Below are 16615 nucleotides of genomic sequence, written 5' to 3' on the forward strand. Positions count from 1 at the left end.
CATGTTGAATATTTTGCATAATGACATGTGTTTTGTATTAAAGTGACTAGCCCTCATCCTCTCTGTCCCGCTTCCTCTTACCCGCGTCCTTGACCGGCTTGTGCTGAGCTGCGGGATGTCGCGCCAATTGAGCGGGCACACTGCTGAGTTTCGACTTGGTCAACTCCTGCTTGAGGTCCCAGAAGAGATCGGCGTCGGTCTGGTCTACAAATGTGATGGCGGTGCCCTTTTTGCCCGCTCGGCCCGTCCTGCCGATGCGGTGGACGTACGCTTCGATGTTGTTGGGCATGGCAAAGTTGACCACGAGGCCTACGTTGGGGACGTCGATACCGCGGCCGGCCAGGTCGGTGGCGACGAGGATCTGCGTCTGCCCAGCACGCAGCGCGGCGAGCGCTTCTTCGCGCAACTCCTGCGTCTTGCCAGAGTGCAGGGTCGAGACGTAGAATCCTTGGCGTGAGAGCAAAGACGACAATTGGTCCGCCGCTTTCTTCTGGTTGACAAAGACGATGATCGGCACGAGATGCGCGGAACGCTGAAGGATCGAGATGAGGCGAGAGCGGCGCGTTTCCTCGCTGGGGACGAATTCGACAATCTGCTCGACGGTCGCCACCGCCTGCCCTGCATCGCCGATGGTGATGGTTGCCGGCCGGCGCAGGTACACGCGCGCCATGCGTTCAACCGAGGGCGGCATGGTGGCAGAGTACAGCATGGTCACCCTGTACCTCCCCACTGTGTGCTCGCTCGAAAGCGGATCCTCGGCCACCTCCGAATCCGGCTTGAGATTGCTCACGGGCAGCGAATCGAGGATGAAATTGACCTGTGGCTCAAAGCCCATATCCACCATCTTGTCCGCCTCGTCCATCACCACATACGTACACTGGCTGAGCACCAGCACATGCCGCTCGATACAATCCTTCAACCGTCCTGGCGTCGCAATCACGATCTCGGCACCATCGCGCAAAGCATACGCCTGGTCGTTCATGTCGTGTCCACCGACGATGGACACACACCTCAGCCCCAGCCGCCCGACAAACTTGTTGGTTTCCGTCTCGATCTGCTGCGCCAGCTCTCGCGTGGGCACGAGGATCAGCGCCTGCGGGCCTAGCGCTTTTGTCTGCTCGTTGAGCTTGGGCAGCTTCGAGATGTATGACAGCATAGGTATGAGGAAAGACGCAGTTTTGCCCGAGCCAGTCTCAGCGATGCCGATCAGATCGCGGTTTTGCAAACCGATGGGGATGGCTTGGCGCTGGATGGGCGAGGGCTCCTTGTATCCGACTTCTTCGATGGTGCTGAGGATCGAAGCGGGGATGGAGGATTCGCGCCACGACCGTAACGGCTTGGGGATGTTGCCGCCGCGTGCCGAGATGCCAAAGTCTTCGCGGAAGATACGCCAGTCGCGCTCCTTCATCTGCTCGAGCGTCTTTTCGGTCCAGTGCTTGTCGTCGAAGCGTCGGTCGAGCGGATCATGGCGCGTTGTCGTAGGATTGGTTTCGGATTGAATCTGAGCCACGAGGGATTCGGTGGCGGTATCGTCTTCTTCCCCCCATTCAAAGACGAACTTTTTGTCGGTGGGTTTGCGCTTGGGCTTCTTCTTGTCATCCTTGAGCCCGAGGTATCGACGCCGGATCGAGGCCTGTTCGGATTCGGTCAGTGATGCGCCACTGTCCAGAGCAGTAGAGTCTCGGGTCGGAATTGATACGTGTGAGTGGCCGTTGCGATGACGGTCTCCGTTTAAATCTCTGCCATCGGCTTGGATCCTCCTCCTGCGTTCGTCTGCGGTTGCATCCGCGCTACCATAATCCAGATCGCCCTTGTCGTGGCGGTATCGATCCCCTCCCCTCTCCGACGAACGAGTTGTTGCTCTTGACGACGAAGCAGCAGACCGAGCTGCCTTGTGTTCGAATTCCAGTCGTTGCTGTCGTTCTTGCGCCTGCTTTTGCGCACGTTGCCGTTCTTGCTCCTCCTGCTCTTGTTGCGCTTTAGCAGCACGCTCTGCTTTTGACAGAAAACGCGGCTTGAGCACCGACTCTTGCTTTTGCTTTGCGAGAATCTCTGCGACCGATAGCGGCTGTTTTGACGACATGACTGCCGGTGGACCCTCGACTCGATTCGACTCGAATGCTTGCCAATGTTGACGACGACGACAAACAAGAATGGTGAGCGTCGAAGCTGAGCACGAAAACGTCGATGTGGAGAGCTCCGAGTTCCGTAACCTTGCAAACATTGCACGAGAAATGTTACACCGGAAATGCAACACATAGTGGAAACCGGCACTCGGCTGCATTCCCAAGCCGGATCTGTTCTTGACAGCAGTGAAACGAGGCTTTGGGTTGCGCGCCGTGCGTAGAGCCAATGGCAAAAGGCTGCCAGCCCACCTCATTTTTGTGGGGTTGCAAGGGCATTTCGCTGGACATGAGGCTCCGGCTATGCGCACTCGCTCTTCCTGAAAGAGCGGCGCCGCTTAAAAGCACACGGACGTTTCTTGCGCCTTGTCATTATTTCACTACCACTCTGTTACACCAGATCCCAGCTTTGACCAACAACAACAATGTCGCAGAACACCAAACTCACGAAACCCACCGTTCCTTTCTCTGAAGCTCCTTGGATCCAAGGTCTGCCTTCGTCTGTCTTCACCTCACCCACACACGTGCAGCTTCGCGAGTGGGCACGCAACTGGTGCGACGAGGTGCTGATCAAGTTGGGCGCCAAGTACGAAGCTGCTGGTGTCATCACGGACGACGAAGCGTACCAGCGTGCTGCCAAGGATGGAGTTCTCTTTGCGTTTGCTACCGGTGTCCATGTGGATCCGAAGATTGCGCAGATCGCCAAGGACGCTGGGGTGGGTTTGCCGGCGGGGATCAAGCCCGAGGAGTGGAACAATATTCATGACTATATCATTTGGGACGAGCTCAACCGGTGCGCAAGTGGGGTGCTGATGGGAATTGTCGCCGGGTTGACGTATGGATGTGGTCCCATCATGCATTTTGCCTCAGACGAGCAGAAGCAGCGCTGGTTGCCCGACATCTTTTCTGGAAAGAAACGCATCTGTCTCGCCATTACCGAGCCGCTCGCCGGCAGTAACGTGGCTAATCTCAGCACGGAAGCCAAGCTGATCGAAGAGAACGGCAAAAAGTACTACCTGGTCAATGGCAACAAGAAGTGGATCACCAATGGCATCTACTCTGACTACTTCACCACTGCCGTTCGCACTTCTGGTAAAGCGGGCGATTCAGCGGGTATCTCGCTGCTCCTCATCCCGCGCGGACCGGGTGTTGAGACGAAACAGATGAAGATGCTTCCCGACGGCACCTCTGGTACCACCATTGTCGAGTTTGACGACGTCAAAGTGCCTGTCGAAAATCTGATCGGCAAAGAGGGCGAAGGTCTCAAGCTCGTCTTCTTCAACTTCAACCACGAGCGCCTCACGATCGCCTTCACCGCACTCCGGTACGCACGCGTGTGCATGGAGGACACCATCGCCCACACTCGACGCCGTGAAGTGTTTGGCAAGAAACTCATCGAACAGCCTGTCGTTCGCTACAAGATCGGAAATATGGCGCGCGAGGTTGAGGCCCTCCAGGCGTGGGTCGAGAGCATTGTGTTCCAGCAGTTGAACCTGACCATCCCGGAGTCCAACTTGCTGACCGGAGGAACGTGCGCGCTGCTCAAGGCTCACGCAGCCATTGTGCTCGACCATGTGGTGCGCGAGGCGGTGCATCTGCTAGGTGGCATGGGCCTGACCAAGGGTGGTACGGGCGACCGTATCGAGCGGATCTATCGCGAAGCTAAAGGTGAGTTGCCCACACAAGTCTCGTTACCGCTCGTTGTGGAGGATGTATACCTGACCGTCCACTCTTTCTCTACTTTCGATTTGCTCTGGTGCTACCAAAATTACAGGTCTGACCGTCCCAGGCGGAAGCGAAGACGTACTCATCGACCTCGGTGTCCGACAGCAGCTCAGACTCGTCGGTCCCAACAGCAAGTTCTAACAGCCCTTGCAGCCGTCCAGACTCGTGCATTGCACACGAAACCGCTGTACCTTGAAATCTCCAATATCAGAAAGTGCGTCGTGTCTCTGGTCGAGAGGCGCTCTTCCCAAAGAACCCTGGTAGATTACCAGGGACTGCTGTAGTAGTGAGGCTCAACACGGCGTCGTTGGGTGTGTTCGATGTGCGTGGGTGATGAAACCAAGTTGCTCACACGGTAGTTCTTAAACGCAATGCAAGCCCAACGTGTATCGTATGCCTCCTTAGCTCAGCGGTAGAGCACTTCACTAGTAATGAAGAGGTCAGTCGTTCGAGTCGGCTAGGAGGCAAGTCCTTTTTGCCAAACTTTTACCCCCATTGCCCCTCCAATCATTGCGTGCGGGAGTGCCAGTCAAACCATCGTTTGAGTAGTTTTGGTGCGACGGTTTGCCGCAAAGCAGAATGAGAGCATTAGGCAAGGGGATTGACTGGGTCAACGCCAGGAGGCCAATGTGTTGAGGAACGACGGACGTTTTTTTCTCTTCTTTTTTTCTTGCCGAGAACTAAGTGCTACTGATAACTGCATGGGAGATGCGTTTTTGGGGTGGACACCGACGGACCAACGCTAGCTCCTCTGTGCCCGTACAGAGAGAGACCTCGTTGTGAGCGCAAAGCAAGCGAGTTGGGAGAGAGACGTGTGGTTTTTACATTGATCAATGCCGGAATCCGCAGGAGCTGAGAGGCATGCATGCGACCCACCGGCAGAGAGCATGCCATCAAAAAGCCAGGAACACGCAAGTGTCACAAGCAAAGATCGACATACAGGAGCAAGGCATGCAGGGCAGCGGCGAGATCGGCATTGCAGCCGCCAGTTCCACGCGAAGCGTCTTGTTCGCCGAACGAAGAAAAAAAAAGGGGCGCCTCCAAGCGGCTGGGTGTAAGGAATGCCAAGCCTTTCCTTTGCCTCTGTCACACGCTGTTTTCATGCCGATCTTCGGCGCTTTCGACGGCAAACTCATCCGCCAAGGGGTTCTTCACTTTGCCGTGGGACAGCTGGTGGTGCATGATGAGCTCATGGGTCATCCTGCGAGGTGGACAGCAAACATGAAAGCCGGCTGGAGCGTAAGGAAGAGGGACAGAAAAAGAGAGAGAGAGGGTGGACATGCGGTATCGTTCGGCTCTCTGAATCCTTCTAGCAACACTCTTGCTCGTCAAAGAGCGATATAAGTCTTCAGTCTCCATCGTCTTCTCATCTTGCCATCGCTTTTGCTTTGATATAGCCTCTCTCGCTCGTTCTCACCCTCGTCTCCCCCTGTCAACAACTTTATAGCTGACCAACAAAGTCCAGTCTCAAGTGCAGCGTTCTCGCGTCGTCCATCATCACCTGGCAGCACCATCGCAGCACGCCACCCTCTTCCTCTGCTAAACATGCGAACGCACCTACCCCTCTCAACACCACGCATCCTAATCATCACCATTGCTTTCTTCCTGCTGCACACCCACGTTACTCAGTGTCTGCCGCTAGCATCCACACAACGCCTCGACAGGCTCCGTCGGAACTTGGCAAACTCGCCCTCGCACACGCTCTCGCTCTCGCAACCGACTTCGGACCTCAACCCGCTCGTCCCGGTCGACCCGGACGCAGGGCAGGTGCAGACTCAGGAGCAACCGGGATCCGCACAGGACGAGGAAACGTCGATAACGTACCTGGCTGCTGAGCGCGGCTATGCGAGGCAAGCGCGGCTGTTCGAGTCTCCGAGCCAGCAAGCGTCACGTCGCAAGAGTGAGGTGCGGCTGCTCGAGTATCTGGCCTGATAGCCGTTCGTTCTCCGCTTCCTATACTGAGTATCACCCCCACTCGCTGCTTTGTGTAACAGACGTAGGCAAACCTCCGACACACTGTATGTTAAACCTATGATCATTGAGTGCGTGTGCGGAGAGAGACAGAGAAGACACCAATTCAATCGGCCTTGTACAGCACAATCGCGCTTCTACTCGGCAAATAAACCTGCACAAAGTTGCGACGACCGTTCCACTCCATGTCGGTCGTGAAGTACTCCGTAGCATGATCGACCCTCCCGTGCCCGCCTAGCTCCTTTGCATCGGTGTCGAGCAGGACCTTGTACTTGCCAGGCACATCGACACCCACCCTGTAGTCTGTGTACGAGTTGGTAGGGTGCCAGTTGAAGACGAAGAGCAGTCCAGCGCGTTCAAAAGCAACAACACGATCCGATTCGTGCTTGAGCGAGATGTACGCCTGCGGAGCCGCCAACCACTGGAACTTGTCCTCGGCATTGTTCATGGCCGCGTCGAAGGCATACAGATACCTGTACCGCAACAACTGGTCATCCACGAGGTTGAACTGTCTTCGTGCGTAGTGGAACGAGTTGCCGTTTCCTTCGCGCGGGAAATCAAGCCACTCCGGGTGTCCGAACTCGTTTCCGATAAAGTTGAGGTACCCCTCGCCACCCAGAGCGTGCGTGATGAGTCGGATCATCTTGTGGAAGGCCAAGCCGCGGTCAATAACCTGCGTGCGTTCGGTCAAGTCCGACATGTTCGTGTACATCTCTTTGTCCATGAGCCAGAACGCGAGGGTCTTGTCTCCGACGAGCGCTTGGTCGTGCGACTCCGCATATGCGATGGACTTCTCCAGGTGTCGACGGTTGGTGAGGGTAAAGCAGATGCTTCCGAAATCCCAGTCTTCATCCGAACTTTCCTTGAGCAGCTTGATCCACATGTCGGGTACCGCCATCGAGAGGCGGTAGTCGAAGCCCACACCGCCTTCGGAGACAGGGCGACAGAGAGCAGGCATGCCCGAAACGTCCTCAGCGATGGTGATGGCGTTGGGGTTGTACTGGTGGATCAGATGATTAGCAAGCATGAGGTAAACGACGGCCTGAACGTCGACCGAATCACCGAAATACTCGTGGTATCCACCGCTGAATCCAGTGCCGATGCCGTGGTGGGTGTAGAGCATCGAAGTGACACCATCGAATCGGAAACCGTCAAAGCCGTACTCTTCCATCCAAAAGAGGCAGTTGCTCAACAGGAAGCGCAGCACCTCGTGATGGCCATAGTTGAATAAACGTGAGTCCCACAGCTCGTGTCGACCTTTGGCGCCTTCATGGAAGTAGAGGTGGTCGGAACCGTCAAACATGTTGAGACCGTCGAGCACGTTTTTGCAGGCATGCGAGTGGACGATATCGAGCAGAACGGTGATGCCCAACGAATGGGCCACGTCGATGAGTTCCTTGAGGTCTTCTGGATTGCCATAGCGGCTGCTCGCGGCGAAAAAGTTGGTAACCTGGTAGCCGAACGAGGCATAGTAGGCATGCTCCTGGATGGCCATGAGCTGGATGGTGTTGTAACCGAGCTCTTTGATGCGTGGCAGGACGTTCTTGGTGAACTCTTTGAACTGACCAACGCGTGCTTCTGGAGTAGCGATACCGACGTGCGCCTCGTAGACCTTGATGTTGTTCGGCTTGGGTGGTTTCGGGTAGTGCATCGTGTAGCGTTCTTGTTTGGGAGGGTTCCAGAAACGAGCATCGTACACAGGCGAGACATCGAGGTCCTGGGTGACACGCAAGATCCAGGCAGGCAGGCGCTCGATGCGTTCCCCAGAGGGCAACAACATGGAGATCTTGACCTTAGAGTCGTGCGGGATGGCGCATTGTCCGTGAGCCAGAGGCGGGATGGTGATGTGCCATTTGCCAAAGTCGTCCCTGTTCATCTTGTGTGCATCGCGAGACCAGCCGTTGAAATCGCCGATGAGCGAGGCTTCGACGGCATTGGGCGCCCACTCGGTGTAGGTGACTGCCTGGGTATTGGGATCAATCTGGAAGCCCATGTTGCGGTAGGAGCGTGAGAAGGCCTCGAGGCCGCCCTCGGAGGCGTTGATCTTGTTGAGCCAGTCGGTATAGAGGGCATATCTTGCACGGAGAGAAGGTGCGAAAGGCTCGAGCCATGGATCGCCAGCAATGACACCGGTACCGTCGGTTGCTTTCGAGTAGTCGGGGGGTGCCTGCGACGACGCAGCCGCAGCGGACGTAGTAGCAGCTGCCATGATAGCGCTGCTTGGGTGTTGATGCGAGAGAGAAAGAGCGACTGATGGAGCGTGCTCGATGATATGCTTCTGCGCTTGTATGGGTATGTGAGTATGTTCGTGGTTAGAAAGGATGAGGGCAATCGAGTTCACAGTGGGGGTATATGAGCAAGTCGCCGTTCGTTGCCACCCAACAAGGCAACACTGAAACTCGCTCGCCCTTTGGATTGCTCTTGGTGGGGAACGGCAAGCTGGAATTTCTAAAATAAAACGCCGCCGCTTGGCTCGTGCTCACTCCGTCCGTCACGCGGCACGGCCACGGCCATTGTGCCCGCAAAATGCTTCAATCGACAAGAATATCAGAGCCAATGCGAGGAGGCTGCTGCTGCTGCGTTATCACTGGAAAAGGACAGGAAATTCTCGCGTTGGAAATATTTGGGCACCCCGCATCGAGACACACTCACTCGGTCACTCTGCAGACAAGTTTCCGTCCCGCATTGCATCGCATTGGCCAAGAGGGAAAACGCATTTCGCTGCGGGGTGTGTCTGTGGGTTTGCTCAAAGTCGAGAATTCGCCGTTCTCTCTCGTTCCTCCTACGCTTCCTCTCTAATCGATCTTCTCTGGTCCATCCCGCCTTCTCACTCGCATCGAGCAATCGAAGGGTCTACAAGCGTCGACATATGCCCGGCAGAGTCCGGCTCCGACCGCAGAGTTCAGAGTGGTTCGCCTATGTTGGTGCGAGCAATTCAATAAGCACCATGTCCTTGATGGGACATGGCGAGGATTTGAAATTGTTTCGTTCCCCTTGTGTTATTATAATTGCAAGGTTGATCCAAGTTGTATCATTAGCCTCCTTAGCTCAGCGGTAGAGCACTTCACTAGTAATGAAGAGGTCAGTCGTTCGAGTCGGCTAGGAGGCATTTTTTTGAAGGTTATGTCGAAATGGTATCCAACTGTGAAGAGATGCTTGGAGTCTTTCTCGAATTTCGATCGGTTTGCATGCACGTCAGATCGGTGTGATCTACGTGGTCTTTGGGACCTTGCAGATGTCAATCAGAACACCGACGAGGACCCTTGCTTTTTCTTTTTCTTTCCTGAGATGAAACGAGATGAAGTGCTACAGGGCCGTGCTCTGCAAAATTGCATCAGCAAGCGACCAACGACATCCAACAGCCAACAAACGTGCAAAAGCAAATCCGCGGGGTTCCTTCATTTCGTGCAAACGTGTCATCGTTCTCGACATCGACTGGAGCTTTGTTTCGTTCTCATCCACCACCCTCCTTGCCACCACGCGTGGACATAGACATAGACCTTGCTCCATCTTCATCACCACCGTCGCCCGCAGAAAGCATGTCGATCGGAGAAGACGCTCCAGCAGCGCCTGCGTCGTGCGCATGGGCAACGCTGCTCACCTCCGAGCACCTGCTACCGGGCGTCGTCGTCTTTGCCCACTCCTTGCTGGTCCAACACTCTTCCGCGTATCCACTCGTCATCATGGCCACCTCGAAGCTCTCCGATCGAGCACGGAACATCCTCGCAACCATGCTACCCGCAGGACGTGTTGTCGTACGCGACATTGAGCCCATCTACCCTTCGTCGGCTGCAACTGGCTTGGCGTATACGCGCTTCAACGAGGTGTGGACCAAGCTGCGCGCCTTCGAGCTGGTAGAGTATGAGCGTGTAGCGCTGGTGGATTCCGATATGCTTGTGCGCCACAATATGGACCACCTCTTCTCCGATCCATACGTATTTGGTGACCAGGGCAAAGGCAAGGGGCAAGAGTGGATCGGGGCCAGTTGGGCCTGCACGTGCAATCCGAACAAGATTCCCACATACCCAGACGAATGGATCCCTGCCAACTGCGGCTTCACTCCACAATCGCTCCCGGACGCAGCATCATCGTCTAGTGTCCCGCAACCTACCGCCTCCACGCCCGCTCCTGCCAAACTCATCAACTCGGGTCTCGTCATCCTGACTCCCTCCACCACCACCATGTCGCTCATGATCGAGTCGATCAACACCGACCCGCGCATCCAACACTACCGCTTCCCCGATCAAGACTTTCTCGCCGACTTCTTCTCCGTCCACGACCGTCACATCCGCTACTTGCCCTACAAATACAATGCGCTCAAGAAACTGCGTATCGTCCATCCCAACATCTGGTCCGACTCCGAGGCCACCAACGTCCACTACATTCTCGATAAACCCTGGATCTTGGGTAGGCCCGGCGGTAAAGCTAATGTCGAAGGCAAGGATCCAGATGCAGAGATACACTCCTGGTGGTGGGACACTTTTGACCAGGTCAAGCAGCACTGCGAATCCGCGACGAAAGGTTCAATCAGGTTGAGCAAAGACGACTGGAAAGAGTGCGTGGAAAAGCATATGACAATGGACTAGAATACCCCTTTTTCTTCATTACAACCACTAGATCCTTACCTTCTATTCGAGGTGTAAGGTCAAAATGCTTTGTTTTCCGACGTCGTAATGCTTGCAGCTAGCTTAAATATGAGTTGGTCGATCGTATTCTATATGCGTGCAAATTCTACAGCTCTGAGAGCTGTGGCGCTAATCGTTGCCTTGTGCGCCTGAATCAGCTGGAGAGGCAGCGTTCCCCGTACTTGACAGCCAAGCCGGACGAGCTGGCAAAGAGGGATGCGAGAGCGCTGCGATCGGCTTGCTATTACCTCCGCTGCTGCTGTTGCTCTTGCTGCCAACCCCATTCGCCTGCAGTTGAGTAGCACCGGTGCTGCCTGCTCCACTCACGCCGCTGAAACTAGCCGAGCGAGAGGAAGCCGTCGCCGAACCCACGCTGGCAGCATCGTCTCTGGCTGCTTGTGCGCCGCCACCCGGCTGCGAACTCGCGCGACTGCTGGTTGCACTCCTCGGGGCGGTGAAGTTGCTGTGTGCGTATGCGTGCAATTGCTGCTGTCCCATAGGAGGAAGGTGTATTGGGTAACAGGGCTGGCCTTGCGGATACGCATGGTATGCTGGTTGGAAATACTGTTGCTGTGGCTGCAGCTGCTGATGCGGGTATGTCAGGTACGCTTGATTGTGCTGCTGCGGCTGTCGTAGAGCTGCGTTGTTATGAACCTGCTGTGCCCAAGCACCAACCCCGTGCATGTGGTGCTCCTGTCCAGCTGCTGCTGGCGCTACAATCCCGTTGGAATGAGATCGATTCCATGTACCACCACCACCACCACCACCACCACCCTGCGTCTGTGTGTGCCTCTGATTTGCATCCGAAACAGTGTTGCCCAAGGCCGGGGATGCTTCGGTCGGTACAGCCTCGTCGATTTGAGTCCAAAGACGCTGCGATTGCGCTAGGCCATTGTACTGCGGCTGCGTGGCCGCGTCGACGGGATGCCTGAGGCCACCACCATGCGAATAAGCCGGCGTGTTGCTGCCCTGCGGATGCAATGCGAGAGCTCTGGACCTCAGATCCGGATTCGAATGCGACTGTTGCATCGCGGGAAAGTAGGCGTGGGCAATGTGACCGGAAAGAGCCAGTGGGCTCGACTGCTGATGAGCACCGAATGCTGGAGATGCAGCCAAGTGTGGCGAGATGGGCAGCGCACGGCTGAATTCAAAATCGTCGTTCTTCAAGTCCTTGGCAGAATGCGGAGCCGCCGCCTTGCCTCTTGGTTTGGCGCGGCCTTTTTGTGTTGAGCTGTCCTGAGTCGTAACTGAAGAGCCGGAGGACGATCCCTTCTTGCTGCGAGAGGCCGAGCGTCCAGCTACTGGTGAAGCAGCGAGGCTGGAAGCGACCGAACTCGACGGGGAAGCTTTGGTGTCGCGCGAGGACGAGGCAGCGTCTGTGACGTGGTCGATCGCTTTGCATGGGTCGAGCGGTGGTGTAGAAGACGTCGGCGAGGCGGAGCCTGAGCTGTTGTTGGTAACCAAATCGCCAAAGATGCGTGCACGAGCAGCCCTGTACGAGGCCTCTCGTTCCTCGAGCGTCATATCTTTGCGCGCCTTGGCAGCAACTTTGTCAGGGTCGTTGCTATCATCGTCGGTGGAGCGTAGAGGAGAATGGCGACTCTTGGACGGATCTCTACGCATGATCTTAAAGCCTGGTTTGGGTGCGTTCGCGGATAGTGACTGGATCGCGGCCGGCGAAGGAGCTGGTGATGCTGGGCAGGACGGCGAGGCGGACGAGCTAGGAGAATTTGCGTTGGTTGCCCCTGGCATCGAGGCAGCGGCTGGGTTGGCGATGTCAGGGTGCACATTGACAGGATCGATGCCGTCGCGCTGCACAAAATACTCACGAGCTCGAACGGAGAGAAGTGCGGAAGGCTGCGAGGTGGCAGCGGTTTTGGAGAGGGTGATGCCGTTGGTGGCACGATCGAGTCGATGCTCGAGTCGAAACTGGTCGGCGCATCGATGAATAAGCAGGCGCTGGTATGCATTCATGGCTCCAAGCTCCAGCAAGGTGCGTGTGGGGTCACGCACGAGGGCAGCCATCTGGTTTTCGTACTGACTGAAAAAGATGCGGTCGTCTCGCTTTCGGATGGCCTGCAGGATAATGTCATCGACTGGGGCCAGCTCGCAAGGAGATGTCGAAGTTGCTACGGTTGCTACTGGTGCTAAAGGAGCTTGTGAGGGGAGGTCGACCGAAGCTGGTGGTCTCGCCGATGACGATGAACTTGCAGATGGGGCAGTATCGTCTTTCGTGAGGATGGATGAAGGCATGCTTTGTCCGGATCGAAGTGCGGAAGCAAAGGAAGGCTTGGTCGGCTGGAGACTGGACGCATTCACGGTCGGTGCTTCGGTCGCGTCATCTGCGCTATGCACAGCAGTAGCCGCCATGGCAACGGCAAGAGCGTCGACCTGCGTCATGATCGTCCTTCGCGGTGGTGCGCAACCCGCTGACGCTGTCGAGTGCGGCGTCTCTGGTCGAGAGAAGACGAGGTGACAAAGTCGACAAGCCAGTCACTACGAGGTGTCAGGGAAGGCCTGCGGTGATCGTGAAGGCAATCGTGACAGAGGAAGGCGGATCATGAATCGTCACAAATGTAGCGGTGGCTGTGCAAAGACAGAGGCGAATGCGGATGGCAAGGCGAAAGGGGGTGAGAGCGAGTCGACGTTGTGCTTCTGTGCAATTCGGACACTACAGTGATCAGCAGTAACCCCGTACGAAAAGCAGAGAAGTAGGTTGCGGAATGCAGAATGTGGGGGTGATTGTGATGGTGACGACGACAACAACGACAGAAACCCAACAATGGAAGAAAAGCGGAAACGCTCAAATTTCAAAGGGCGCGCCCAAAACATCCAAACCTAACAAAGACGTATACTGGCAAAAAGGCCGCTGCCTTTTCAATCTGAATTTAGAGCGACTCGGATCGAGCGATCTGCCCGAGCTGGTACAAGCAGTGAGTCGATTTTTTTTTTGCTTGTTGGGCTCAGTCAGGCGTGCGCCTGTTGCAGTCTCAGTGGATTTGTCTCTTCTCGATCCTTCCACCGCACCACGACCACCATCACCAGCCCACTCGATCGATCACGTGGTGATTGTTGCATCTTGTATCTCTGGCTTGAATCAGATCCATTCGTTTCTTCGCCGCATCTTTCTTTTGTTGCTTGCGGTTGTCCATTTACCACAGGACCATCGACGCTTCGCACACGATCAAGGAGTCGGCGATCACAACCTGATCATATTGGAATCCGCGCGGCATAGCACCAAATTGGACACAGTCCAAGCCCATCGACAGCATGAGCCCGCCGATATCAGACGCTGGCATTGCTTCCGCTAGCTCTCTCGCGTCTGCATCGACCACGCATGACGCCCTCTCTTGGTCGAAAGCTGCCTACTCTGCGCAAAACACATACGCATCAGCTTCATCGGCAAACACAATATCAAGCTCATCTTCGAGTAATCCTTTTCCATCAGCATCAACATCAGCACCAGCATCAGCATCAGTACCAGCATTAGCATCAACAGCATCGTCATTATCGTCCAGTACCTTGCCACCACAACTATCAGCAGCATCAACCGCCGACGCCCCTTCGTTTGTTTCGCGATCATTTATCGACAACGCAGAGCCAGCATCCAACCCTGTTTCCACATCGTTGCAAGCTACACCACCAACCGCACCGTCCACCGAGACCGTACTGCTCTCACAAGCCAGCCGGCTTTCTCCACTGGCGAACCAAAAGAGGCAAGCAGCAGCAGTAGCCTCACCTCGCAGAACACATCGCATCGATCCCTACCTCCAGACACTTCAAGACCCCGACGTGGGTGCCGCTTTTCGTCCCCCGTCTCCCTCCTCAGCCCCAGCTATCACCTTGTCCTACCGCTGTCGGCCCGAGCCCAAGACGTTTCCTACCTGGACGGCTCTCCTTGAGTCTTTGCCAACGCAGCCAAGACTGATTCCGCTAGCACCGCGTACATCTGAGACTACACCAGCTCCGTCGTCCATCTCTACCCATCCCTCCTCGCCTCTCCTCTCGGAGCATCCAGATCTTGCAACTTCCTCGTTCACCGACGCTACCAGCATCGCCGCTGCCGACTCCATACCCTCTTCAGCTGTTGCTTCGGCCGTCACCACTCCGCAGATCGCTGCACCCAAGCTCAATGCATGGGGCACACCCAAGGCTTGGGCTGATGCCCTCGGTCGCAACGGGCTCCACTCCAAAGGCCCCATCGGTGTCAGTGTCCATGTGGGTCAAGACTCTACTTCCGGCGCCTCTGACGTTGGTTCGCCTTCGCTTGCACGCTCGCTCAAGGCCCCCACCACCGCTTCCAACGGTAAGAAGTCTGCTACCAGCCGCAAGTCTGGCGGCGGCACGGCTAACATGAAAACTACCACCCTCATGAGCCTCGAACGCCTACTGGCCGACGCGCACACTCGCTTCGACGCCCCTGTCACTCATCCTCGCGGTCTCGTCAACAAAGGCAATTTCTGCTTTGCCAACGCTATATTGCAGACGCTCGTCTACTGTGCTCCTTTCTACAACCTCTTCAGCCTCGTCGGCAGAGAAGTCCCCGCCGACTTTGGCAATGCCACACCGCTCATGGAGGCTGTCATCCACTTTCTGCGCGAATTCCAACCCATCCACGCCATGAGCACCGACCACTCGCTCGACTCGCCTCAGCTCGTGCACGACGCTTCCGAGCCCTTTGTACCCGAATTTGTCTACGATGCCATGCGTCTCAACAAGCGCTTCGACCAAATGCGAAGGGGTCACCAGGAGGACGCCCAAGAGTTCCTTGGCTTCTTCCTCGACACGCTCCACGAGGAGCTGATCTCAGCGCAGCGTCGATCTGCTATCAAGCTGGCGCACTCGGCTGGAGGTCCTAACGGCGTCCTCGCAAACATGTCCGAAGAGGACAAGAAGCTCAACGGTGTTTCCGATGACGATCTGCGACGCCTAGGAGTGCGCGTCGGCAAGCAGGAGAATGCGGCAGATGCCATCGGTCTCGGTCTCGACTCGGCTTTCGATCCGGACGAAATCGTCGAGCGAGAAGTGCTGCGTCCCGTCAGCCCATCCGAGGAAGGCTGGATGGAAGTCGGTCAGAAGGGCAAGACGGCCTACACGCGCACCACGTCGACTTCTGAGTCGCCCATCACCCGCATCTTTGGCGGCAAACTGCGCAGCGTCCTCAGGACGCCCGGTGCCAAGGATAGCGTGACACTCGAACCGTATCAGCCGTTGCAGCTCGACATCCAGCCTGCGCATGTCCAGTCGATCGAAGATGCGCTTCTCCACCTCACCGAGCCCGAGATCATCCCGGGCGTGTGGTCGCCTTCGCGTGCCGCCGAGGTTGACGCCACCAAGCAGGTGTTTGTCGAGTCGCTGCCACCCGTGCTTGTTCTCCATCTTAAACGTTTCCTCTACGATGAGATTGGCGGCGTGCAAAAGAGTCAAAAGCCGCTGTCGTACGGCACCACGCTCGAGATTGCACCCGAGGTGTTAAGCCCGGCTATGCGATCGCAGCCTCGCCCACGCTACCGCCTCTTTGGCATTGTCTACCACCACGGTCGATACGCTTCGGGCGGTCACTACACAGTCGATGTGCTCCGACAGGACGGTCACACGTGGCTGCACATAGATGACACCATGTTCCACACGGTGCCCACCGAACACGTTGTGCGCAACGCCACCTCACCCAGCAGGGACTACGGTCACGATGGTCTCGCCTATCTACTGTTTTACCGCCGCGAGTTGCCTGGAGAAGCCGAAGCCGAGTCGGCAAACGAGGCGGGTAGCAAAATGGGTGTGTCGTCAGCAGCTTCGGCGGTTAATGGCAACCATACCAGCACCACGCTCAGCCCGGCTTTGGCAGCCAAGGCCGCGCCAGCATCGGCATCAGCAGCTGCGTCGGTGGCGACGTCGACAGCAGCCTCGGTCAAGAGCAAGCAGCTACCGCAACAGCAGCAGCACAAGAAGACCTCCAACGGTTCGACCAACTCGGCGGCCTCGTCGCCGCGTGTGCCTCAAGCCTCTTCTTTAAAACCTGGAGCAGTGGCGGCGGCGGCACCGAGTGCAAGCAAGTCGGCCAGAAAGGTTGTGCCCGGCTGGGACCGCTAAACGCACGGCAGCAGCGGGTTTCCATTATATCTCATCCTTGTTGTTCACGTTTCTGTTGCAATTGCAGCATCGCTACTTTTG

The 16615-nt window shown here is 56.4% G+C and overlaps 7 protein-coding genes across 7 annotated transcripts; 4 read left to right on the top strand and 3 right to left on the bottom strand.

Moving 5' to 3' along the window:
- Window positions 1–46: 46 nt before the first annotated feature.
- EX895_001203 (uncharacterized protein) lies at window positions 47–2083 on the bottom strand (the record flags this gene model as incomplete). The annotated part of the gene is made up of 1 exon (XM_029881803.1): window positions 47–2083. The coding sequence occupies one exon, from the start codon at window positions 2081–2083 to the stop codon at window positions 47–49; it is 2037 nt and encodes a 678-aa protein (XP_029741891.1).
- Window positions 2084–2548: 465 nt separating this feature from the next.
- EX895_001204 (uncharacterized protein) lies at window positions 2549–3989 on the top strand (the record flags this gene model as incomplete). The annotated part of the gene is made up of 2 exons (XM_029881804.1): window positions 2549–3791; window positions 3898–3989. The coding sequence occupies 2 exons, from the start codon at window positions 2549–2551 to the stop codon at window positions 3987–3989; spliced, it is 1335 nt and encodes a 444-aa protein (XP_029741892.1).
- A 1404-nt stretch (window positions 3990–5393) lies between these two features.
- EX895_001205 (uncharacterized protein) lies at window positions 5394–5780 on the top strand (the record flags this gene model as incomplete). Its single annotated transcript, XM_029881805.1, has 1 exon — window positions 5394–5780. One exon carries the CDS (start codon window positions 5394–5396, stop codon window positions 5778–5780), a length of 387 nt encoding a protein of 128 aa, XP_029741893.1.
- A 145-nt stretch (window positions 5781–5925) lies between these two features.
- On the bottom strand, window positions 5926–8028 carry EX895_001206 (uncharacterized protein; the record flags this gene model as incomplete). Its single annotated transcript, XM_029881806.1, has 1 exon — window positions 5926–8028. The coding sequence occupies one exon, from the start codon at window positions 8026–8028 to the stop codon at window positions 5926–5928; it is 2103 nt and encodes a 700-aa protein (XP_029741894.1).
- Window positions 8029–9358: 1330 nt separating this feature from the next.
- Window positions 9359–10405, top strand: EX895_001207 (uncharacterized protein; the record flags this gene model as incomplete). Its single annotated transcript, XM_029881807.1, has 1 exon — window positions 9359–10405. The coding sequence occupies one exon, from the start codon at window positions 9359–9361 to the stop codon at window positions 10403–10405; it is 1047 nt and encodes a 348-aa protein (XP_029741895.1).
- A 168-nt stretch (window positions 10406–10573) lies between these two features.
- Window positions 10574–12844, bottom strand: EX895_001208 (uncharacterized protein; the record flags this gene model as incomplete). The annotated part of the gene is made up of 1 exon (XM_029881808.1): window positions 10574–12844. The coding sequence occupies one exon, from the start codon at window positions 12842–12844 to the stop codon at window positions 10574–10576; it is 2271 nt and encodes a 756-aa protein (XP_029741896.1).
- Window positions 12845–13714: 870 nt separating this feature from the next.
- EX895_001209 (uncharacterized protein) lies at window positions 13715–16534 on the top strand (the record flags this gene model as incomplete). Its single annotated transcript, XM_029881809.1, has 1 exon — window positions 13715–16534. The coding sequence occupies one exon, from the start codon at window positions 13715–13717 to the stop codon at window positions 16532–16534; it is 2820 nt and encodes a 939-aa protein (XP_029741897.1).
- Window positions 16535–16615: the final 81 nt, after the last annotated feature.

This window comes from Sporisorium graminicola, chromosome SGRAM_10, assembly GCF_005498985.1.
Source record: "Sporisorium graminicola strain CBS 10092 chromosome SGRAM_10, whole genome shotgun sequence".
In the NCBI taxonomy this organism is placed as follows: Eukaryota; Fungi; Basidiomycota; class Ustilaginomycetes; order Ustilaginales; family Ustilaginaceae; genus Sporisorium; species Sporisorium graminicola.